At 35.5% G+C, this 25,061-nt stretch overlaps 2 protein-coding genes and 1 non-coding gene across 8 annotated transcripts; 1 reads left to right on the forward strand and 2 right to left on the reverse strand.

Annotated features, from left to right (window-relative positions):
• Positions 1-6,820: 6,820 nt before the first annotated feature.
• LOC125591639 (polypyrimidine tract-binding protein homolog 3-like) lies at positions 6,821-9,942 on the reverse strand. 6 transcript variants are annotated; one of them, XM_048766187.1, is made up of 15 exons: positions 9,806-9,942; positions 9,515-9,578; positions 9,363-9,434; positions 9,215-9,291; positions 9,061-9,142; positions 8,763-8,886; positions 8,553-8,617; positions 8,427-8,476; positions 8,292-8,333; positions 8,165-8,216; positions 8,061-8,082; positions 7,960-7,973; positions 7,705-7,812; positions 7,483-7,626; positions 6,821-7,406 (listed from the first exon to the last, which is right to left on the reverse strand). In XM_048766187.1, exons 1-15 carry the CDS (start codon positions 9,925-9,927, stop codon positions 7,017-7,019), a joined length of 1,428 nt encoding a protein of 475 aa, XP_048622144.1. In that variant the 5' UTR covers positions 9,928-9,942; the 3' UTR covers positions 6,821-7,016. The 6 variants fall into 6 exon arrangements, with proteins under 6 accessions (XP_048622144.1, XP_048622147.1, XP_048622143.1 ...); XM_048766190.1 differs by having other exon boundaries at positions 9,801-9,929; XM_048766186.1 differs by having other exon boundaries at positions 8,165-8,333.
• A 3,700-nt stretch (positions 9,943-13,642) lies between these two features.
• On the reverse strand, positions 13,643-16,365 carry LOC125591640 (protein ROH1-like). Its single transcript, XM_048766191.1, has one exon. It carries the CDS (start codon positions 15,978-15,980, stop codon positions 14,838-14,840), a length of 1,143 nt encoding a protein of 380 aa, XP_048622148.1. The 5' UTR covers positions 15,981-16,365; the 3' UTR covers positions 13,643-14,837.
• Positions 14,663-14,767, forward strand: LOC125592242. Its single transcript, XR_007328081.1, has one exon. It is a non-coding gene; the product is annotated as a U6 spliceosomal RNA (small nuclear RNA).
• Positions 16,366-25,061: the final 8,696 nt, after the last annotated feature.

The following is a 25,061-nucleotide window of genomic DNA, read 5'->3' on the forward strand; positions in this document are numbered from 1 at the left end:
ATAACCATATGAACATATAGACTTAGGGACATATAGCGTTGATGTCGATTGGCATCATCTAGTCTTGTGGGCATGTGACATGTACTAGAGAACTGGTTTGTCAACCAGCCCTATGAGCTGTTTGTTATATCTCTGTTACATTGTTCTTGAACTGAGACACCAACTCCGTGATTTTACCGAAGGGGTCGGACCAATTGCAGTGGAGGACCCATAACCAAATTTAACATTCATTGCCAATCATCTTAAAGCGGAACGTGAAAAACTTCTTCAGCAATTCCTTATTTTATCCTGGGACGGTTTCGTTGTAGTCACTGCTATTGTTGTTTCTATCTTGAAAAATTAACTGGTTTTATTGTCTTAATGCTTAATGTCTATGGTTAATGTTCTAAATTTTATGTAATTTGCACACAACTCTTTATAATATCGTATCTTATGATATTTCAGTACCCTTTTAATCCTAATTTAATTTTCATAAGCGATAAAAGTTTTTACTATATACAGAAAAGATATAAATTTTGAATTTTGTAACCAACACCGAGACAGATGTCAACAAAACATATTACACAATTTTAATTTTATTAAAAACTTCAACATTTTTTTCTACCACGCCTCTGACATTAAGGTTATGTCAAAACTTTTTCAATATCAAACTACAGGTTTATTAACATAGGGTTGTCAGTCAGTTTTGAAGACAGAACCGTCTTCGTACGTGTTTGATGTAACTGATTCGCCAATTAATAAAAATATTGCATGATTACCAAATTTTGCTCCATATTTGTATATTAGCTTCATTGAACCTAAAATAAAACTCCATCATATCTCATTACTGATATAAGAATAAAATGTTAATCGTCGTATAATCCATACGAGAAACACAATATATCAACCTGACAAAAACATATAAAAGCAGACATAATATTAGATGACCTAAAAACAAACAAACTGAAACAAATTAAGTCAAACATAACAATAATGAGACACTGTACTATTTATAAGAAAATTATGCTGGAAAAGTTATTTGTAATTATAAAATTCCAGCTGACTTGATTTTTTTTTTCTTTTTGCAACAAACAGCTATTCTTGTACTCAAATTTGAGGTGATCTCAATAGCTAGAGCAGAATAAAACAACCAATAAAACAAAGATATCTATGAAAAGAACGTGCATTCCTAACTAGCGAATCTACAATCTCATTTTTGCATTCTTGAGAAGTAGCTGATCTTAAAACTTTGACTATAAAAATAAAAGAAATGGAAAATTGTTGTAATATTAGGGAAACATTGTCTCTTTATTCATAAACATAAGGTGCTCTTATATATGGAGTTACAAGGAATCCAAAACCAATAAGGAAAACACAATAGATAAGGAAAACCTAAACTGGAAAAGAAAAGGAAGTTGGACCGCCTAAGGCTTAATGGGCCTTTGGTTATGGTATCCACTAAATGGTTCATAACATTCCCCCTTGGATGTCATAACCATTAAGAGATGGCAATACGCTTTGGATGTTGCCTCATTAAAACCTTACCATGAAAACCCAAAGGGATAAAACCATGGTTAAGGAAAAAGAGTACAACACGTATTACTCCCCCTGTTTTGTATCTCACTGAATATCTTTCAGTCGACGCATCCCGATCTGATTCGTAAGCTTCTTGAACGTTGAGGTTGGAAGTGACTTGGTAAATAGGTCTGTTGAATTATCACTTGAACGAACTTGTAGTACTTGGACCTCGCCATTTTTCTGCAACTCATGTGTAAAGAAGAACTTCGGCAGAATGTGTTTCGTCCTATCTCCTTTGATGTATCCATCTTTAAGTTGAGCTATGCATGCGGCATTGTCCTCGTACATGATGGTTGGTGCATCCTTCCCTTTGGAAATCCCACAATCGGCTCTAATATGTTGCGTCTTGGACCGCAACCAAACACACTCACGGCTGGCCTCATGGATGGCTAATATCTCGGCATGATTGGACGATGTGGCTCAATATTTTGCTTCATGGATCGCCAAGATATAGCAGTACCACCGTGTGTAAAAACATAATCTGTCTGAGATCGAGCATTATGCGGATCCGAGAGATAACATGCATCAGCGAAACCAATTAACCCTTCTTTTTCATTCCTTGTAGGTAACGAAGAATATGTTTAATCCCGTTCCAGTGCCTTTGGATCGGACATGAGCTAAATCTAGACAATAGATTCACGGAAAAACATATGTCTGGCCTAGTGTGGCTCGTCAGATTCATTAAAGCTCCTATGGCACTGAGATATGGCACTTTGGGACCAAGGACTTCTTCATCGTCCTTCTTAGGACCAAAAGGATCTGTATCCAAACCAAGAGATCTCACGACCATGGGGTTACTCAATGGGTGAGATTGGTCCATGTTAAATCGTTTGAGCACTTTCTCTGTATATGCCTTTTGATGCACAAGGATTCCATGTTTAAGGCGCTCAATCTGTAATCCCAAACAAAATTTCGTTTTTCCTAAATCTTTCATCTCAAATTCTTTCTCAAGATATTCAACTGTTTGGGAAATTTCTCCAGAGGTTCCTAGGATATTCAGGTCATTCTCAGCACCTTTCTTTAGTTTCTGAGGGTTCTTATCTTTGGAACCTATTGGTCTACCATGTCTCAAACGTGCTCTAGACTATGTAGCAACTTGATTGTGTCCTTCTTGGACATCAATACGAATTGGTGCATTCGCAGCTGGTATATATGACTTTGTTACTCTATTCGGGTCAGCAAAAGAGTCTGGCAATTGATTCGCTAGCTTTTGTAAGTGTATTATCTTTTAGACTTCTAATTCACATTCCTGATTCCGAGGATCCAGCCAGGACAAGGATGGTTGATTCCACGTAATTTCTTTTACCAGCTTATTATTATCTCCCTCTAATGTTGGATAATTGGATTCGTCAAAATGACAATCCGAGTACCTGGCCTTAAACAAATCATCCGTAGTTGGCTCAAGGTACTTAATTATTGTGGGAGAGTCATATCCAACATATATCTCCATCCTCCTTTGAAGATCCATCTTAGTTCTCTGCGGTGGTGCAATTGGTACATAAACAGCACATCCAAATGTCTTAAGATGGGATATGTCTGGCTCGCGACCCGTAAGTAATTGTGATGGGAAATATCTATGCTCACTAGATGGTCTGATGCGAAATTAATTCAGCTGCATGTAAAACTGCATGTCCCCAAGCTGAGATCGGGAGTTTTGATCTCATAAGTAATGGTCTAGCAATTAGCTGTATGCGTTTGATAAAAGATTATGCTAAACCGTTTTGTGTATGTACATGTGCCACAGAATGTTGTACGCTTACCCCCATGGACATACAGTAATCATTAAACGCTTGAGACGTGAATCCACCAGCATTATCAAGACGTATTGTCTTTAAAGGAAAATCTGGAAAGTGAGCTCTTAAACGAATTACCTGAGAAAGTAACCTCGCAAACGCCAAATTGCGGGTTGATAAAAGACATACATGCGACCATCTTGTGGACGCATCAGTGAGAACCATAAAGTATCTAAACGTCCCACAAGGTGGGTGTATTGGTCCACAGATGTCGCCTTGTATTCTTTCCAGAAAGTTTATTGTTTCCTTAGTCACTTTAACTGGTGATGGCCTAACAATGAGTTTCCCTTGTGAACATGCTACACACGTGAGATTCTTAGGGATAACTCTTCGTTCTTTCAATGTGTGTCCATTTGTATTCAATATCAATTTTCGCATCATGTTCGAACCGGGATGGCCTAACCGGTCGTGCCAAAGATTGAAATTTTCAGTAAACACTTTGTTTACCGTGGCATTAGCCTCTATCATACTGATCTTGGCATAGTAAAGACCAGTAGAGAGTGCAGGTATAGTCTCTAAGACTTTCTTATTGCCTTGGGCGATTTCAAGGATCTGAAGGAACTCTTTGTTTCTTTCGCCCTTAGTTTCAATATGGAAACCATTCATTCGGATATCTTTAAAACTCAATAGGCTTTTCTTTTAGCTGGGTGAATATAATGCATCGGATATTTCTAGATGCGTACCCTTAGGCAATATTATACTAGCCTATCCGTAGCCCTCTATTAAATTGGCTATACCCGCTATAGTACTTACGTTGGCATTTTTAAGTGTTAGATTAATGAAGTATCTTTTGTCTCTTAAAATCGTGTGGCTTGATCCACTGTCTACCACGAATATATCCATGTCATCTTTCATTCTTCAAAACAAGAATCATAGAATTAATGAAGAAATTTTGGATGATATTTTAGAGACTTAATTTCGAAAACATTCATTCATTTGGTTAAGTTTTAATTAGACAAAGAAATAAAAACAAATTCAAAGAAATAACGAAAACAAAGAAAGCACAAAAGCAAAGAAAACACAAAAGTTTGATGCCGAAATCAACTTGATTCTTGTAGTCAATCGGAAGTTTCATACTCCATAAGATCATCTCGTTCATGATGAACCATAAGATCATCTCGTTCATCATGAAAATCATCTTCGCCATCTTGATAGATCAAGTGGGCTTCAGGATTCTTCCCTTTCAAACTCTCTTGGTAAAGGTCAACAAGATGTTTGGGAGTCCGACATGTTTTAGCCCAATGGTTACTCATTCCACACCTATGGCACATGGATTTGTGTGGGTTTTGTGGTTTAAAGGAGATACCACGGCCAAAATTGGATTGATAGCCACGGTCTCGACCATAATGGTTCCCTTGTCCACGGCCAAAGGAGTTTCCTTGGCCACGGCCAAAAAAATTGTTGTGGCCACGGCCACGTCCTTGCCATCTTCCACGGCCTCGGCCGCGTTGGCTATTATTCTGGACGTGGTTAGTTTCTTTACTTGCCTCTGCGGCTACATGTGCTTCAGGAAGTGGGGTTGATCCAGGAGGTCTCAGTTCACTGTTTCTCATTAACAACTCATTGTTTTGCTCAGCGAGCAATAGACATGATATCAGATTTGCATATGTCGTAAAGGCCTTTTTACGATATTGTTGTTGTAACAATACGTTACTTGTGTGGAAGGTGGAAAAGGTCTTTTCTAGCATATTCTTATCCGTTATTTCCTCACCACATAGTTTCAATTTAGAAACTATCTTAAATAGGGCTGAATTATACTCATCCACGGACTTGTAGTCATGGATTCTGAGATTCCTCCAATCATACATAGCCTTTGGTAATATCACCGTTCTTTGGTGAGCATATCGTGTTTTCAATTCTGTACAAAGGTCTAAGGGATTCTCAATTGTCAAATATTGGTCTTTGAGACTCTCGGTAAGATGATGACGAATAATCAAGATAGCCTTATATCTATCTTTTTCACTTGCATTATTGTCCTCGGTGATACATTCACCGAGTCCCTTTGATTTCAGGATAATCTTAGTATCCAGTGCCGATTGTAAGTAATTATCTCCTGAGAGATTTAGGGCAGCAAAGTCCAAGTTGTTGATTTTCGACATCTGAAATCATATATTTTATACTTTAGAACTTTAAACGTGTTCATCAAACAAGTCTCACGATCAAACAAGGTATTCCTAACAAGCAATTACTATATGTTCATGCGGTCATACGGTTATGATGTAAGCCTAGCATACGAATTCTAAGTGTACATAAGAATGGAATCATGTAACCGCAATCAAACAATCAAGCAAGCATCATGGGGTTTATACTAACAACCTATCAGATCATATAAACGGATCATGCTAAGATTATATTCTATCCATGTGATTTAATCAAGGTTTTAACATAAACATGCTGGTCGAATTTTGATCAAGTCGAAAAATGTGTGAAAAACAAGCAATCTAGCATGCGATTTCTATCTCAAAAACATTCAATCGGATTTATCAATCAATCAATCAATTTTAAGCATGAATTTAGCAAGCCTAGCATGCGGATTCTATTAGATCATGTGATTATATTCAATTTTCAGAGAAATTAGGTCTTAGCATGCGATTAGGACTAGTTCATAAAACAAAAACAGATTTTAACACAAAACATGCGATTAGAAGTATAGTTATATGCATCGATTTTAATCAAGCCTTATGCGATCTGATTATGTTAATAATCAGATCTGAAAACTTTAGTTTAATTAAAGTTTTAGACATGTAAACAACTTTAGTTAGGGTTTGGATAAAAATCGAACATATCTTAGCTTAGGTTTTCTCGATTTACATGCATAATATGCGATATGCATATATGCGGTTAGGATCGAAGATTTGGTCTTTGATTTTCTTAGATTTTCTTAGGTTTTTGAACATAAGATCATGTTTTGATAAGTTTTAATTATAAGTTTTAGGTTTTAGGACGTAGGGTTTTGATTTTAACATGTAAAACATGATTAGGGTTTATCGAGAATTACCTTATCCTCCGATTGGGTTGAATGGTTCACGATTCTCACGAACAAGAGAAGGATTACGAACAAGAAAAGGCCGCGAGCTGGAACTTCTTGAATACGGGATGAGGGTTCACGATCGTTGCTAGAATCTCGCGGTCAAGGGTTTAGATCGAGAGAGTTAGGGTTTGAGTCGAAAACTTTTGGCTCAGGGTTTCTCAGAGTTTCGTGCTGATAACATTTGTAATATTAGGGAAAAGTTGTCTCTTTATTCATAAAGATAAAGTGTCCTTATATAGGGAGTTAGAATCCAAAACCAATAAGAAAAACACAATAGATAAGAAAAACCTAAACTGGAAAGGAAAAGAAAGTTGGACCGTCTAAGGCTTAATGGGCCTTTGATTATGGTATCCACTAAATGGTTGATAACAAAAATTTCAACACTTGCTTGATGAGGTGGCATCACATAAAAGAGATGATCCTACTTGAATCATAAAGATAACCATTAAATGTTTATTACCATTAAATCAACAAAAACAAATTTAAACCAAGGGACCAAGTTTAAAAAGAGTGCAGAAAAGTCCAAACAAGTAGCAGAGATATTTGAGTTAAAGAAACACACATTCATCATCCTCACCATACCCAAATGTTATTAGAGGTGAGAGAGAGAAAAGAGAGAGAGGCCTTTGTCGACTTTAAATTGTCTGTAGCTGAGAGAAGGAGATTCTGATAATTGATCCGCCTAGAGAGGTCGCGTGCTTGCAAACCAGTGCTTCCGCAGCTTCCTCCTCGTTCTCAAACTGCACCAGAGCTTGCTTTTTCCCGTTCATCTCAAACACTTTTGTGTTCAGTATCGCCCCGTGTTCTTGGACATGGTTCACCACTTCTTCCTCTGTCACGTCTTGCGGAAGAGTGGACAAGTGAATCATCTTGGTAGGGGAGCAGCAATAGCGGTAGTTTTTTGCAGCATTGCGGTTGAAGCGGTTCAGGTTCGAGTTTACATAGTCATGCGAGTCTGTTCCTGGTGTAATATTTGGATGCTTCGAGTAGTTTACCTCTAGCCGCTTACCAAACAGCATTGCTCCCTGCAGGAAACCACAACATATATACACATAAACAATCTTCTTCTTCTTAAACTCAAAACTTATCCCAAATACAAACCTTAAGGAAATGTACTGCAAGCTCAGCCTGGAAACCATCTCCCATTTGGACAAGGGCATGGTCAGGTTTGTTACGAAGAAGCTTTATCCTCACAATGTTCCCGTAAAGAGAAAACAGATTGAACAGCTTATCCTCATCAACACTCTGAAACAAAATGAATCTTGTAAGCCTGAAGGAAAATAGTGTAAGTTGTCTAAAGAAAATCAGAAATGACCAACTTACATCAGTATTAAGATTAGAGACAAGGATTGTACACCTATCGTTTGTGCCAGTTATACCCGGAGGCAAGCCACAGCCAAAGGCAGCTGCAATCGCAGATGTGTTTGCCATCTAAGTAACAGCAAATGCATGAGATTAAATACGTGCATAATCACTAATAAAGAGAACAAATTTGAGAAGAACAAAAAGTAGTCTGGTGAAATCTTTGACAAAAAGAGTTGCTAAAACCGTGTTTCATGAGCTTCTAGCATTACCCACCTGAGGATATGCCACTGCAAATAGCAAAAAAAATATGAATTAGTAAAAGACCACAGTATAAAAGAAGAACACATAAAATTACAATCATGTAAGACACGTACCTCCTGCATCACCGTAGCCAGGCTGCAAGAAAAAAAAAAAACAGAATATTAAGACGGCATCAAAGGATACAAAACATATGTGATTAATTGAAAGCAGGTCATACGTGAGGTAAACGGCCTTTTTGCTCTGATGGCAGGTTTGGATTTGTATAATCCCTATTCAAAGGACACATGAAATCAGTTAACATGAACAACAAGATAACATCAAACCGGAAACAGCATAATGAATACCTAGATCGATCGTTGTTGTAATTTACTTGCAGCTCCTCAAGGCTGAAAATGAAAGAGCAGTCAATACTCACGACAACCCTAGAGACTAAAAATGTAACAATGAAATGCAATATGTAAGCAAGAGGCAGAGCATACTTTGAGAACTGGATATCCAACTGACAACAGCCGTCATATATGTTACGACCCTGCCACAAAGAAGATTAACATATATTTATTTCGTTATTTAAAATGTATTTTAGGCAAAATGTTATGGGAATGCACCTGTAGAGAAGTCCTAGCAGAGGCAGCACACGGTTGTGCCTGATACTGTATAAGAGCTTGAAAACCTATAAAACAAGGTTCAAAGTTAAAAGATGATCAAAGTGGGTTAATGTAAACAATATTTCACATCAAGGAGACCAATAACAAAGTACAAAGTAAATCTCTAGTAAACAGAATAGAAGAGGGAGAAAAGAAGGCGGAGAAGCTGACCAGCAGACTTCTGGAAAGTGACGATCTTCTCCACAAATCCATAGGGAGAAAAAACTTGATGCAGGACGTCAACAGTAATTGGATACAGCATGTGATGGACTGTGACCAAGAGAATACGATTCGGCTGCACACCCACCATCCCCCACCCACGGATATAAGAAGATAGAAAGAAAGAAAGAAAGAAAAGAAGAAAAGAAGAGTGAACAGAAGAGACGATGAAACCAAAGGCTCGACTTATTATTAATTAAAATGACACCAATATCTAAAAGATTCTCACATAGTGAAAAGAGTTACAAACCTCATCTTCACGTCCATGAATATTCTGCTCGGCTGTTGTCAATTCTTGGTGGGACGAGAATTGGATATACACATTCCTACCTCTACAGTTGATAACGTTCGAATAAAAATTTAGCGGTTGAAAGAAAAGGAACATGAAGGAGAGTGGACTATACCTTATGGTTGGCTGCACATTAGTGAAGAACTGAAGAGCAGTGATTGCTGAAGAAACATCTTGCATCTGGAGAAGAGCCTAAGTAGAGAATTAAATCGACAAAGAAGTTAGTAGAGGAGCAAAGAAACATTATAGAAGAGGAGGAAGACCTGATTCTTTGCCCTGAGCATGACGAGCTTAGTTATGACACCAAATGGTTGGAAAAGCTGAAGCAAATCATTCTGTTGAATAAGAAAATTAATATATAAATCTCGCTCTTTTGTCAGAAACTGAAAACTGAAAAGAAGAGAAGGGTCTTTACTTCAGAAATCTCATGTCCGACATTACGAACATGAATGACTTTGGATGATTCCGCCATTAACAACCTGCAAACCCCACAACCAAACTCAACATCATTTTTTCTGAATTTGAATTGGAGACAAATTAGATTAGTCCCCAATCAAATTACAAACATCCATAGCATTCGGAAGAAATCGAATCAAAGATTGTAAGCAACAAAAAAATCGAAAACATCTATCTCCAAATCGCTGGGAAGCGCCTGTTTTCTCAGATATAGATGAGGAGAGAGGGAGAGAGAAGGAACTTGCCTTGCCTGCGAGAGGTAGAGAAGAGAAGAGAAGTGTAGATCGAAGAAGCCTTTTTCGTCGTCAATGCTTTAACCCTATCTCTACTATTTATCTTTAAGTTTCTCTCTCTCTCTCTTATTTCTCCCATCCTCAACTTTACAATAAATAACGTTCTCACACTGGACTAAAAAAACTCTACAAATTATTTTTTCTAATAAAGATAAAAATATATTCATAAATTAATAAATTTACAGTAAATTATTCTTTTGAAATTTATATTCATAAATTCTTAATTTGTTTCTAAAAACATTTGATTCACAATGTAATGTACTAACTAAACTTTCTATATTTAAATTTGTTAATTTTGAAAATTATTTGGACAAAAATGTTACGACTATACGTTATGTCGTCAACTACCATATAAAATGATGTATCTGTTGTGGTGCATTATTTTTTCAAGCAAAGACTTAAAATTCAGTGATAATGGATTCTGAATAGACTAATTCTAATTTATGTTCCAATAAGTTTCGAGGTATCAAATATCCTACTTCAACACTAAACTGACCACTTTTTGTCAAGATCAAGCAATAATTATCTTTGTGATTTGTTCGGCTTATGCTAAGCTCCTAATTACAGAGATGTGCTATGGGTATAAAATGTTTTAAAGCATTTCCACGTCTCATTCCTTTGAAACATCTTTGATAAAGTCACAAACAGTCATTCTAGGATAAGCTATCAAAATTCCGGGACAAGATATCCTTAAAGGTGTAGTCGGGATCCACAAATCCTCCTATGCTCATAACCAGAATGGATTTTCTATCTAATTATCAGCATTAATAAGGGACTTGCAATTGAAAATCTTTTCCATACATATCAAAGAGTGTTTGTAGAACCTATCTGCAAAGGTGAGTTAAGCCAATAATATTTTCAATGCAAAACCCTAGCTAACAGTGAGTCCGAAAACTGAAATATTCTCCATAACTGTTTTGCCAACAAAACCATATTAAACTCGTGAATCATACAGAATCCGAAGCCATCATCATATCTTGGTAAGTATAGTTTATCCCATTTTGCCCAATGAAGACCTCTTTTTGGTGGATTCGAACTCCATAAGAAGCGTCTAATGCCACTGGTTAATTTTTCACAAATGTTCAAGGGCATCAAGAAGCTCGACACAACATAGTTGGGGAGCGCTAGAGCAATTGATTTGATGAGAATTTCCTTTCCGCATTTTGACAGCCATCTGGCTTACCATCCATTAACTCTATGTTTTAATTTATCTTTAATTTCATGAAGGCAAATAAGTTGCATTTAGATCCACTAATATCTTATGACATTTCTCAATTGGAACTCATTTCTCCTTTGTTCTGAATTCCCAGAGCATCTTTTATTGTTTGCCTCAAGTTTCATGGAACTCTCTTACCGAAGTGTAGAGAGGACTTTTCAAAGTTAATGCATTTGCCTGAAGCTTTTCTATATGTCCTTATTGCTTTCACTACTTCTTCGCATTCATGGGGCTCCTCTACCTTACAAAAAAAACTATCATCAGCAAAAAAGGTGTGAAATAGGAGGACAAGCGCGTGATGCACGCATCCTATTATCGTTCATTGACTCTCTGTCTGATTAAGAAGACAAATCAATTGCATTTAGATCCACTAATATCTTCTGACATTTTCCAATTGGAACCCATTTCTCCTTTTTTTCTGAATTCCCAGAGCATCTTTTATCTTTTGCCTCAAGTTTCCTGGAACTCTCTTACCGAAGAGTAGAGAGGACTTTTCAAAGTTGATACATTTGCCCGAAGCTTTTCTATGTGCATCCTTATTGCTTTCATTACTTCTTCGCATTTGTGGGACTTCACCTTACAAAAGAAAAGGCTATCATCAGCGAAAAAGGTGTGAAAACGAAGGACAAGCGTGTAATGCACGCATCCTGATCGTTCCTTGATTCTCTGCGTGATTAAGAAGGCAAAAAATTGCATTTAGATCCACTAATATCTTCTGACATTTCCCAATTGGAACCCATTTCTCTTTTGTTCTGAATTTCCAGAGCATCTTTTATCGTTTGCCTCAAGTTTCGTGGAACTCTCTTACCGAAGAGTAGAGAAGAATTTTCAAAGTTGATGCATTTTCCCGAAGCTTTTATGTATGCATCCTTATTGCTTTCATTACTTCTTTGAATTTGTGGGGCTCCACTTTATAAAAGAAAGGACTATCATCAGCGAAAAAAGTGTGAAATCGGAGGACAAGCGTGTGATGCACTTATCCCGTTACCGTTCCTTGATACTCAGCATGATTAAAAAGACCAATGTGTGCTTCTGTGCGTAGAATAAAGATGAAAGAAGACAAAAGATCTCCATGTTGAAATCCACTATGTGGGACAATATTGCCTCTTGGCTGACCATTCATAACAACCTTGTAACTCACTAAAATAATGCATCTCATAATTCAATCAATCCAAACTTCAGAAAATCTCATCTTTTGCATTACTGCTTGAAAAAATTTCCATTCCATCTTGTTATTTGGTCTACTCATATTTGAAGATGTAGCAAATGCTACTAAGTCCTCTTCTTCATCTATTATATTTCCTGCTTTATCCCTTAGTTGTGTAATCATGTTTTTCTTCTATCTATGCTTTGTCAAAGCATGAAAACATTTAGAGTTTCTATCATTTTTTCAAAGATATATAACCATGGGCGGATTTACATAGTGGAAGAAGGTGGCAGCTTCCCCCACAATAATTACAAGTAAATTTATTTGCATTTGAATAAACATATATTTTTCAGTTTAGCTCGCTAAATTTCTCCATATGCCCCCACCCCCAAACCTGGCTTCAAGTCCCCACCTATCATTTTACATTGATTTTAGGGAAATTGGGTTGTATAACGGTGAAAAAACACTAATTAGCTAGCTGTCTAATTTCCCTAGTACACCCATACACAACGTAGCTTTTATATAATAATTTCATTTTACCCTTTCAAACAACCGGTGAAATCTGTATATAAAAAAGCTGATAATTGTTACCTGTCAAAAGTAACTCGTGGCATTTCAATATTCACATCTTCTTCTTATGTAACTTTTCTTGTTAAATTTCTTCAATTTCCATTATATTTGGGTTTAAGATTTATTTTTGAATTTGAAATTTATATTTGGGTTTATGATTTAGTGATTAAGGTTTAGGGTTTAGTATTTGAAAGGAAGGTTGGAGTCAACATTAACTTCTTTCATGCAATCATAGTCATTTCATAATTTCACCAATATGTATTATGCTATTTATTTTGTTCTATTCTATTTGGGTTAAAATTTATATTTTAATAATGCTTTATATCAAGTACTATTTACATATTTTGATATTTCGGTTAGTGTTTATATTTCTTTTAGGGTTTAGTGATTAATGTTTTGGGTTTAGTTTATTGAAGGTTTGAGTTGATGTCGGGGTAAGAATGACTTCATTCCCTGCAACTATAGTCATTTCAAAATCTGAACTATCTGTACTAGCTATGCTATTTCGTTCGTTAATATTCTATTTTAATAATGTATCATATTGTGTACTATTTGCATATTTTGATATTTGGGGTAGGGTTTATATTTCTCTTTAAGGTTTAGTGATTAGTGTATTGGATTTATTTTATAGAAAGTTTGGATTGACGTTGGGATAAACATTACCTCTTTCCCTGCAACCATAGATATTTTAAAATTTGAACAATATGAAATATGTTATTTTATTTGTTACTATTGTATTTTAATAGTGTTTCATATTACGTACTTTTGCATATTTGAAAATTTAAGTTAAAGTTTATATTACATTTTAGAGTTTAGTGATCAGTGTTTTGGTTTAGTTTATAGAAGTTTTTGGTTGACGTTGGGTAAGCATTATCTTTTTCCTTGCAATTATAGATATTTCAAAAATTTGAACAATATATATTATGCTATTCCATTTGTTGTTATTTTATTTTAATAATGTTTCATATTATGATGTGTATAGATATGTGATTGTCGATACGCCACCAAATGAATGATGACACCTACTCTCTCTCTCTTGCTACTGGAAATGTTTTACATGCAAGGGCAAAACCAGATGATTTATGTATTAAGTGTTTGACATTGCATTCTGTTAATATCATTGTCACTCACCTAACTTGTTTTACAAATATGGCTATTACAGAAATAAGCCCTTGATTTTATTTAGTTTATTTTTCTTCTAAATGCTATCCTTGTTAAAAAAAAATATCAAACAAAAATTTATTAATACATCAAAAAGGTTTTGATTCCACTCAAAATATTTTCTAGATCCCGACTGATATAACTCTACTCTTTTATTTCTAAAACACCGGCCTTAAGAACGTCAAATAGTTCTTTCAATGTACGTAGCTTTCAATAGTGGTTGATATTTTTTTTGTTGATACAGTTTCATACGAGTACGTAGCTTCCACTTTTTGTTTAATGTTTTCTTCTTGCTTTTCTGAGTTCATATTATATTTTCTTCTCCATTGACTTAAAGCTCTAAAACGATTCAAAATATGTCTGTATGGAGCTCCTAAAAGTTGCATTGATCTATACAAGGCGAATACGGGTCAGGTCACGAGTATAAGACGAGTATCATTAATGATACCCAGCCCTGATCTTTATGCTAAGGATGAAAGGGTCACTTTAGGTTTATAACTAGGAAAACTTTTAGTTGTCGTTAATACTTTGAAAGGGTCACTTTAGATTTATAACTTGGAAAACTTTTAGTTGTCGTTAATACTTTGAAAAGTGAGTTATAGTGGTTTGAAATGTGAGTTATAGTGGTCCGGGGTAGTCTTACCGAGTAACATCAACATCTCACAGTCCACAGAGGTGACATCGTAAGTAAAAAATACAACGATAGAAAGAAGATATTATTGTCTCTACGGGAAATTAATCTGATAAAATAAAAACGATATAAAGAAGATTAGCACCTCCCTTTACAAGGATGAAAAGCAAAAAAAAACAAGAGATTATTTTTCTCTTTATCCAATATATTCCTCACAACTGAATCTGAAACTTCCATATATAGGAAAACATATTTCAAGTTTTCCTATTCTTCATCAAGAACCTTTCCAAGGGAATCAAGAGCCTCAGTGCGGCTACGAACTATCCTGTGGAAAACGTCTCTAACTTTCCTTTCGAATGGATCCAAACCTTCTTTCATTGATTCACGTACTTGCATCAACTCTTCCACTCTCTCCTTCACTTTTAAAGCATTATCATCGGTTAATGAGAAGTTATCTGAATCAATCAGTTCACTTAACATTCTCGTGTTTTTCTCCATTAGATTAATCTCTTTAAGCAATCCACATGCTTTCTTTTTATCTCTTTTCTTTGATTCATCCATGATCTTATCGTGCAAGGACATCACTGGTACTGCCCATTGGAAATGCCTTGGGAAGTAAAAATGCACTTGTAAACCACGGTCTTGGCAAGGTATAGCGGCTACAAGAACCCACATAACAAACAACAATATCGATGTCATTGTGTAGACCGTTAGGGCTAGACCATTAGTAGCAATGACATCGCTGGCTCGAGGTGTGGCCAAGTTATTTCCTATCCCTTGTAACTGCTTTGCGGCTGACCAAGACCGTGACACGCTCCAAGACAGTGACCTTAAATAGCCAGTGTGTTGATTGTTGTCCTTGTTACGTGTGAAAGAACGGTTACGCTGGGCTAACGAGTTAGAAGAATCTTTCTCATCTAGCATCCCAATGGCTAAATCAATCAATGCTTTCTTAGCACGGTGGATTTCTCCTTCACCGAGCTGTCCATGGCTCGCGTCCAAAGCGCATATTACGATTTCAATTAGTTTTTGCCATTGCCCGATCAGCTCGATCCCATCACGAATTGCATTGCAAACATCAAGAGCTTTGACGCTCCTCTCGAAATAGTCTTCTATCAAACGGTCCATTGGCTGTTTGAGAAGCTGAGACTTGTGGTTGAATATTATAACCCGAAATTCTTCTTGGCAACAAAGAAACGAATCAAGAAGTTTTCCTATCCATTCAAGTGAGAGGAGCTCATCGTCATTCGCAGAGGCGTTGAGATCAATAAATTTCTCAGCAACTTGTCTCTGAAAAGAATCTAACTCCACCTCCATGCTCATAGGCTCAGTTGGGTCCATTAAGTGCACTTGGTCCCGACGCAAACTTAGTAATGACCTTCCAAACGATAAATCCGTCTCTGGCATCTTCGAAATTTTAAGATTTAGTTTTAGGAAAAAATCTTTTTCTTTTCTAGAATTTAAAGTGATGGGAATCAAAAAAGAAGGGAGAATGATATTATAAGGAGCAGAGCGAACAGTTTTTAATTTTTTCTCCTATTTCTAGTAAGTTCAGTTTCACCTTTGTTTTGAAACCATTAAGTTGCGATTTATTGGCTACAATAAAAAGGGTCAAATATATTCCTCGATAAATGGAGGGGTGTAATGGTTTTATAACTAATTTTGGTTAATAATTTATCAGTATTACCAAATTAGCTTTGCTTCAATTAATTTTTATTTTACCATAAACTGTTACTTTTATTGTATAATGAAATTGCTTAAAATATTTTAGAATCCATATAATACATTAACTAAAAGAATCTATAATTATATATATGTGCATTCAAAAGATGTTCATACATCCCTTATATATTAAGGGCCTGACTGGTTTCTCCGCTACCACCCGCAAACGCAGTTTTTGCGGTTGATAGCGGTTGACAGCGTTTCGAAACAATCATACAAACCGTTACAAATCGTTTCAAACCGCTCTGAACCTCTTAAAATCAAAAGTTGGTTCCAGTTAGCGTTTGCGGTTGCGGATGGATAAATAAATATAAAAGTTTTTTCAAAAATATTTTAAAATTTTAAAATTAAAATTAAAAAATGGAAATATTATAAATTAAAATATATACATATTTTATACATTAATTTAAATCCACAAACATTATCATAATTTTTTTTATAAAAAACATTTAAACTAACTATTCATTATAATTTTAAAAAATTAATATACATACATATATAAAGATATACACATATATAAAACGAAAAAAAATATTCTTTTAAGAGTTTTAATATAAGTCTTAAAAAAATAGAATATAACTTTCAACTAATTTAAAAATTAAATAAATAAACATAATATTATTATTAATCATATTATATTGATAATTATTATATATTATTACAATAGTATTTTTTTATATTTTTATAATGTTATAATATGTTAATATTGGTAATTTATATTAAATGGTGCAATATCTTATAATCAACCAGTCACAAATATCTCGCAAACACAATAATTTTCAAACGTTGTGCCAGTAATACAAAACGCGTAATAACACTTGAAACCACAATTATCCGCATCCGCGAACTCCCGCACCCGCAACCGCTTCACAGTCTTTCTCACAATCTTTATTTAAGATTTCTAATACTTACTTTGTAGAATTCACAAATATTAAACAAATATTTAATTTTAATTAGAAATATAATATTTTCATGATTAGCTATTTCCCAAAATTTTAATCGAATAAAAATTTAATAGACACAATTAAATTTCTTTAAAATTTAAAATTTATCAATATTATTTAATTAAATTGCATTTGAAATGTAAACAAGTATATATATATTTTTAAAATGTCTAAAAAAATGGAGGACGAACATGAGGGTTTAATAATTTTATGGTCCGTATCAAAGAGATTCTAAGTATTGTTATAAATCATTATTGTGGATGTTCATAACAGGCCCGACCCATAACCAGCCCATATGTTAGAGAGAGAGAGCCGGCGCCTTAGAGAGAGAGCCGGCGCCTTAGAGAGAGAGAGAGCCGGCGGCTGGAAACCCTAGTTTCCATTTTTCTTATTAGTTTATAATTTGTACTATTTCCATATTCTAGATTTTCCATATTTGTAGTCTTTACTTTTCTCTCTTTGTAATTCTCTATATATAAAGGGTACACTTTATGTTTATGAAATATAGAACTTATTCCTTAAGTTTACAAGACGTTATCAGCACGATAGAATCTAAGAACCCTAAGCTAAAACCCAACGAACCTAAACCCTAAAACCCTAGCCGGTGAACATCCTTACCGGCGAACCCTAATCCCGATCGCGAACCTACATACCGTTCAGCTTGTGTTCCCGATCAGCTTCAGCTCAAGGTGTTCCTGATCCTAGCTCAAACGATCCCAGCTTGTTCAACCTCAACTCACAAACAAGACGATCTCAGACAGCTCGCAGACAGCTCGCGACCCGATCAGCACGTTGGACAGCTCGCGTTCCCGATACAAGCAAGGACAGCAAGCAATCCGTTCGTGTTCAGCTCACGGTTCTTCTCTCCTCGGTGGTCCATTCAACCCTACTAGAGGTTAAGGTAATTCGAAACCTTAAAGAGAACCCATAATCGAATTTGGTTGCTTGATATGAATTGAAACCATAAAACCCTAATCGAAAACTTAGGGTAATAGATCAAAACCCCAATGAGTAAATCGAAGCTCATAATCATAAGTTCAATTTCCTAAACCCTAATGATCCAATGATCAAATCAAAACCATAAGGTAATAGATCCAAACCCTAATCGAGATTGATTGTTTGATCAATTAAAATCGAAACCTTAATGGTTTTGAATCTCAAAACCCCAATGAGTAAATCGAAGCTCATAATCATAAGTTCGATTCCCTAAACCCCATTGATCTAATGATCAAAATCGAAACCCCAAATTCCTTATACCCTAGCCGCATACATGCATAATGCATGTCATGCATGAAATCAATTAAAACCCTAAAGCTAATGTATAATCGATTTTATCCAAACCCTAATTGATCTTTGAAGTTGAAATTGATTGTTTGAATGATTGTATGTTTGGATATAGTATGCTAAGCCTTGATTAATTGAAACCGTATACTAGATTAAAATCAAACCCTAAATTGAAATCGATTGATTGCTTGAATGTTATTGAGATTGTATATGATCACATAGAAATCGTTTTGTTAGGATTGATAAATTCATACTTGAATCTGATTGATTGATTAAATTAAAATTGATTGAATGTTTCCAATTTGAAATCATATTGCAAGCACTGATTGTTTAATTGAAACCGAATGATAGATTAATATCGAAACCCTAATGTCTTGAAATTAAAATCAAATGCTATCTTGTCTAATTGATTAAAATCGAATGCTTGATTTGAAATTGAAATCGACTGCTAGGTTAATTATTTTCATCATGTTTTAGACTTGATTAAAATTCGACCTCATGTTTTATATTAAAACCCTAATCGCATAGATTGATTGAATATGATGCATTGCTCGACTGTTTGATTGCAATTACACATTGAACACTTAGAAGACCGTTTGCTAAGATTGAAAACGAATGAACATTGTTTGATCTTTGCTTGGCCGTGAAGCTTATCTTGTAGCCGTGCGGCTTGTTTGCATCGTGCATGCATAATCGTATGAACTGATTGCATATAGAATCCGAATGCTAAGATTGAACATGTATGCATCATACCTAGAAACCGAATTGCTTGAACATATTGATTCCATTCACATGAACACTTTTAAAGTCTAAATTTATAAAACATATGATTTCAGATGTCGAAAATCAACAACTTGGATTTTGCTGTCATAAATCTCTCTGGAGATAATTACTTGCAATGGACACTTGATACTAAGATCATCTTGAAATCCAAGGGACTCGGTGAATGTATCACCGAGGGCAATAATGCAAGTGAGAAAGATAGATACAGTGCTATATTGATTATACGCCATCATCTTGTTGAGAGTCTCAAAGATTAGTATTTGACTATTGAGAATCCTCTATACCTTTGGACAGAATTGAAAACGAGATATGATCACCAGAGAACGGTGTTATTACCAAAGGCTAGATATGATTGGAGGAATCTCATAATCCAGGACTTCAAGTCCGTGGATGAGTATAACTCAGCCCTGTTTAAAATAGTTTCCAAGTTGAAACTGTGTGGTGAGGATATAACGGATAAGGATATGCTTGAGAAAACCTTTTCCACCTTCCATACAAGCAATGTGATGTTACAACAACAGTACCGTGAGAAGGGCTTCTCTACTTATGCTAATCTGATCTCTTGTCTCTTGCTCGCTGAGCAAAACAATGAGCTGTTGATGAGGAACAGTGAATTGAGACCTCCTGGAACAACCCCATTACCTGAGGCACATGCGACCGTAGAGGCTAAGAAAGTGTCGAACCATGTCCAGAGTGATACCCAACACGGCTGTGGGCGTGGAAAATGGCATGGACGTGGTGGTCGAGGCCGGAACTCGTTTGGTCGAGGCCGAGGTATCTCATATGGCCGTGGCTCCTATGGAGGCCGTGGATATGGCCGAGGCCGTGGTACATCATTTAAGCCACAAAACTCGACCAAATTCGTGTGTCATAGATGTGGTATGGATAATCATTGGGCTAAGACATGTAGGACTCCCAAACATCTCGTTGACCTCTACCAAGAGAGTTTGAAAGCGAAGAATCCTGAAGCCCACACGACATATCAAGATGGTGAAGATGATTTTAATCATGAACAAGACGATCTCATGGAGTATGAAACATCGAATTGTTTAAAAGATCAAAGTTGATTTCGGCCATCTATGTTTTTGTGTTCTTTGCTTTGTGTTTTCTATGTTTTGATTGCTTTGAACTTGTTTTCTTATTTAAAGATTAAATGAATGAAAGGTTTTGATATAAAAGTCTTGATTATAAGTTCACGTCCCAAGCGTTTAATGATTATTGTATGTCCATGGGGGTAAGTGTGGAACATTCCGTGGCACAAGTACATACACAGACTGACTTGGCCGAATCATTCATAAAACAAATTCAGCTAATAGCTAGACCATTGCTTATGAGGTCTAAGCTTCCGGCCACAGCTTGGGGACACGCGGCCTTGCACGCGGCCGAACTGATTCGTATAAGACTGTCTAGTTAACATAAATATTTCCCATTAATTGCTTACGGGTCATGAGCCAGACATATCCCATCTTAAGACATTCTGCTGTGCCGTTTATGTTCCAATTGCTCCACCACAGAGAACAAATATGGGACCTCAAAGGAGGATGGGGATATATGTTGGATTTGATTCTCCCACGATTATAAAAAAACCTTGAGCCAACTACGGGTGATTTATTTAAGGCCAGGTATGCGGATTGTCATTTTAATGAATCCGAACATCCAACATTAGGGGGAGAAAGCAGTAAGCTGGTAAAAGAAATTACATGGAATCAAACATCCATATCTTGGCAAGATCCTCGGACTCAAGAATGTGATTTAGAAGTCCAAAAGATAATACATTTACAAAAGCTAGCTAATCAATTGCCAGATTCCTTTGCTGACCCGAAAAGAGTGACTAAGTCATATATACCAGCTGCTAATGCACCAATAAGAATTGATGTTCAAGAGAGACACAATCAAGTTGCTACAGAGTCTAGACAACGTTTGAAACGTGGTAGACCAATAGGTTCCAAAGATAAGAACCCTCGGAAATCTAAGAAAGGTGCAGAGAATGAAACTGAGGTTGTTAAAATCCTAGACACGACTGCAGCCGTTCCAAAATCCCGGGACTTAGCCGCGGCCGATCCTAAAACCCTAATAGCGATCGCGGCCGATCATAAGATCTTAGATGCGGCCGGCCCTGATTTACCTAATACTGATTCTTGGGACGCCAAGATTCAAGGTACTGAAGGCCCTGATAATAATGAGATCTCAATAAATTATGTCTTGTCTGGGATACAATGGAATAGAAAGGATGTCGACATTGATGATATATTTACATACAAGGTAGCACTTGAACTTATGGATTTAAATGAGGATCATGAACCCACGTCTATTTATGAGTGCACTCAACGATCAGATTGGATCAAATGGAAAGAAGCTATAAACGTGGAGTTAAACTCTTTAAAGAAGAGAGGTGTCTTCGGTCCTATAATCCGAACACCATATGATGTAAAACCAGTGGGATACAAATGGGTTTTTGTGAGAAAAAGAAATGAACACGGCAAGGTCGTGAGATATAAAGCACGGCTTGTTGCACAAGGATTCTCACAGAGACCAAGAATCAATTATGAGGAAACATATTCCCCTGTGGTGGATGCTACTACTTTTAGATTCCTGATAAGTCTGGCTATAAGAGAAAAATTAGACTTGCGGTTAATGGATGTAGTAACTGCAGACTTATATGGTCCACTGGATAATGAGATATATATGAAAGTCCCAGAGGGTATTGAATTGAAATGCAAAGAGAGTTCTCGAGAACAATATTGTATAAAGTTGAATAAATCACTTTATGGATTGAAACAATCAGGTCGAATGTGGTACAATAGACTAAGTGAGTACCTAGTGAAAGAAGGCTATAAAAACGACCCGATCAGTCCATGTATTTTTATAAAGAAATTCGAAAATAAAGGATTTTTGATCATAGTAGTGTATGTTGATGATCTGAATATCCTAGGAACCTCTGGAGAGATTTCCCAAACAGTTGAATATCTTAAGAAAGAATTCGAAATGAAAGATCTTGGAAAAACAAATTTCTGTTTGGGATTACAGCTTGAGTAGATTAATGATGGAATCCATGTGCATCAAATGGCATATACAGAAAAGGTACTCAAGAGAGTTAACATGGCCGACTCACACCCTTTATCCAGCCCCATGTTCTTGAGGTCCCTCGGCCTGGACACTGATCCCTTCCGTCCCAAGATGGACGATGAAGATGTCCTTGGTCCCGTAGTGCCATATCTCAGTGCCATATCTCAGTGCCATAGGAGCTTTGATGTATTTGGCAAGTCACACACGGCCTGATATATGCTTTGCCGTGAATCTATTATCTAGATTTAGCTCTTGTCCGACCCAAAGGCACTGGAACGAGATTAAACATGTTCTTCGTTACCTGCAAGGAACGAAAGACTTGGGTCTATTTTATACTAACCATAACAAAGATGGTTTAGTTGGCTTTGCTAATGCAGGTTATCTTTCGGATCCATATAATGCTCGATCACAGACAGGCTATGTTTTTACACATGGAGGTACGGCCATATCATGGCATTCCATGAAGCAGACGATCGCGGCTACATCATCTAATCACTCGGAGATATTGGCAATACACGAGGCCAGCCGTGAGTGTGTCTGGTTGAGGTCGATGACCCATCATATCCGATCAGATTGTGGGATGTCCGTAGGCGCAGACGCACCGACCGTGATGTATGAGGACAATGCTGCGAGCATTGCTCAGCTCAAAGACGGCTACATCAAAGGAGACAGGACAAAGCACATCTTGCCCAAGTTCTTCTTCACTCACGAATTACAGAAGGCCGGAGAAGTCCAAGTGGTCCAAGTGCGTTCCAGCGACAACTCAGCCGACATGTTCACCAAATCACTTCCGACCTGCACATTCAGAAAGCTCACGCATCAGATTGGAATGCGTAGACTGGAAGACCTTCAGTGATGTTCAGAACAGGGGGAGTAATACGTGTTGTACTCTTTTTCCTTCACCATGGTTTTGTCCCACTGGGTTTTCCTGGTAAGGTTTTAATGAGGCAACACCCAAAGCGTATTACAATCCATGTATGGTTATGGCATCCAAGGGAGAGTGTTCTAAATCATTATTGTGGATGTCCATAACAGGTCCGATCTATAACCGGCCCATATGTTAGAGAGAGAGAGAGCCGGCGTCCTAGAGAGAGAGAGAGAGCCGACGGCTGGAAACCCTAGTTTCCGTTTATGATTTTTACTATTTTCATATTCTAGACTTTCCATATTTGTAGTCTTTACTTTTCTCTCTTTGTAATTCCCTCTATATAAAGGGCACACTTTATGTTTATGAAATATAGAACTTATTCCTTAAGTTTACAACAAGTATCAAATTAAAGACTTTGTTGTGTTCCTAGCATCAGTTAATTTTAGAAAAAAAAAGTTAGCTAGTACCTTTTATTTGTGAATCACAGTATATGAGACCTTTATTGCGTAGATATTATTAAACTTGCGTACAAAAAAAATCAATTTGTAACCGACTATAAATGCTTGAAAACAAACAGAACTAATTATATTTTAGATTTCTTTCACATTCATTTAATTCAACGTATTAGTGTATCCTCTATCTTTTTTCAATTTTAACTTATTAAATAAATTAAATAACCAAATTAACCATATAATAAAAATTTAGATTTTTCCGTATATGTTATATTTTGAATTTTTGAAAACGACTATAAATTACTAAAATAGTTAAAAGTCTCACATTAAAATATTCATGAACCATGATTTAACATTTTCATTATGACAAGATACAAATTATTACAAAATCCCTTATATATTAATTGATAATCTTTTAAAAAGTTATAACCTGAATTTTGTAAAAATTAAAAAAAAAAAACTCATCCTATGTTGCACTTGTGTATGCCTTCTAAATCTTATTTCAAAGAATTCTAGAGCACCTTATATAAACTATAGTTCAAAAATTATACTCTCCGGCAAAATAATATTTCGCAGGCTATAGTTGGTCGCATATATCAAATTTTTATTGTTTCGCATTCTTTCTTAAATAAAACATACGGAATTACCTAATGTGATAAAAATATATATATAGCAATGAATGATTTTAAACAAAAAAGATTTGATAACAATTTGTATGCTTTTTATCATTTTTGTTTATTTCTTTATTATTAAAATAAATTACATCATTACATTAATCATATAATAAAAATCTAGATTTTTTTTGTATATGTTGTATTTTGAATTTTTTAAAACGACTATAAATTACTAAAATTGTTAAAAGTCTCACATAAACTTTTATGATAAAGGTTTAATTTTTTTCCTATATTAAGATACAATGATTATAAGACCATATGAAGAAATAATTTTATTTTAATAAGTTTTTATGTTAATATATATACATATATATATCGTTTAAATTAAACTATAAATCGTATGAAAATGTATACTTATATTTTTATATTTGCATTGAACATACATTGAAAAGTTAATATTTTAATTTTGAAATCTTCATTGTTTTTTAAATGATTATAAATTATTGAAATTATCCCACATTAAAAAAAAAATTTGGTGTAAACTTTTGTAACACAAATATGCAAATAATCATAAAATCATATGAGTAGAAACTTCATTTAATAAATATCCATATTAAAAGTGTACTATATATATATGTTAATATCATTTAAATTTAATTATATATCATATACAATAGATAAGATTGATTGTTTTGATTTGTTTACCCTAAAATGATTGCGAATAAAAAAGAGTGATAGTTTGATTTATATGTACA

The sequence above is a fragment of the Brassica napus genome, chromosome C8, assembly GCF_020379485.1.
Source record: "Brassica napus cultivar Da-Ae chromosome C8, Da-Ae, whole genome shotgun sequence".
NCBI classification, from domain to species: domain Eukaryota; kingdom Viridiplantae; phylum Streptophyta; class Magnoliopsida; order Brassicales; family Brassicaceae; genus Brassica; species Brassica napus.

Excerpts from the sequence above, each read along its gene's own strand:
- LOC125591639 (XM_048766185.1), bottom strand. The coding sequence starts at position 9,927 with ATGGGAGAAATAAGAGAGAGAGAGAGAAACTTAAAGATAAATAGTAGA. Across the intron at positions 8,618-8,762 it reads CACTTTCCAGAAGTCTGCTG|GTTTTCAAGCTCTTATACAG; the intron begins GTCAGCTTCTCC and ends CTTGTTTTATAG. Across the intron at positions 8,477-8,552 it reads CTGCTAGGACTTCTCTACAG|GGTCGTAACATATATGACGG; the intron begins GTGCATTCCCAT and ends TCTTTGTGGCAG.
- LOC125591640 (XM_048766191.1), bottom strand. The coding sequence starts at position 15,980 with ATGCCAGAGACGGATTTATCGTTTGGAAGGTCATTACTAAGTTTGCGT.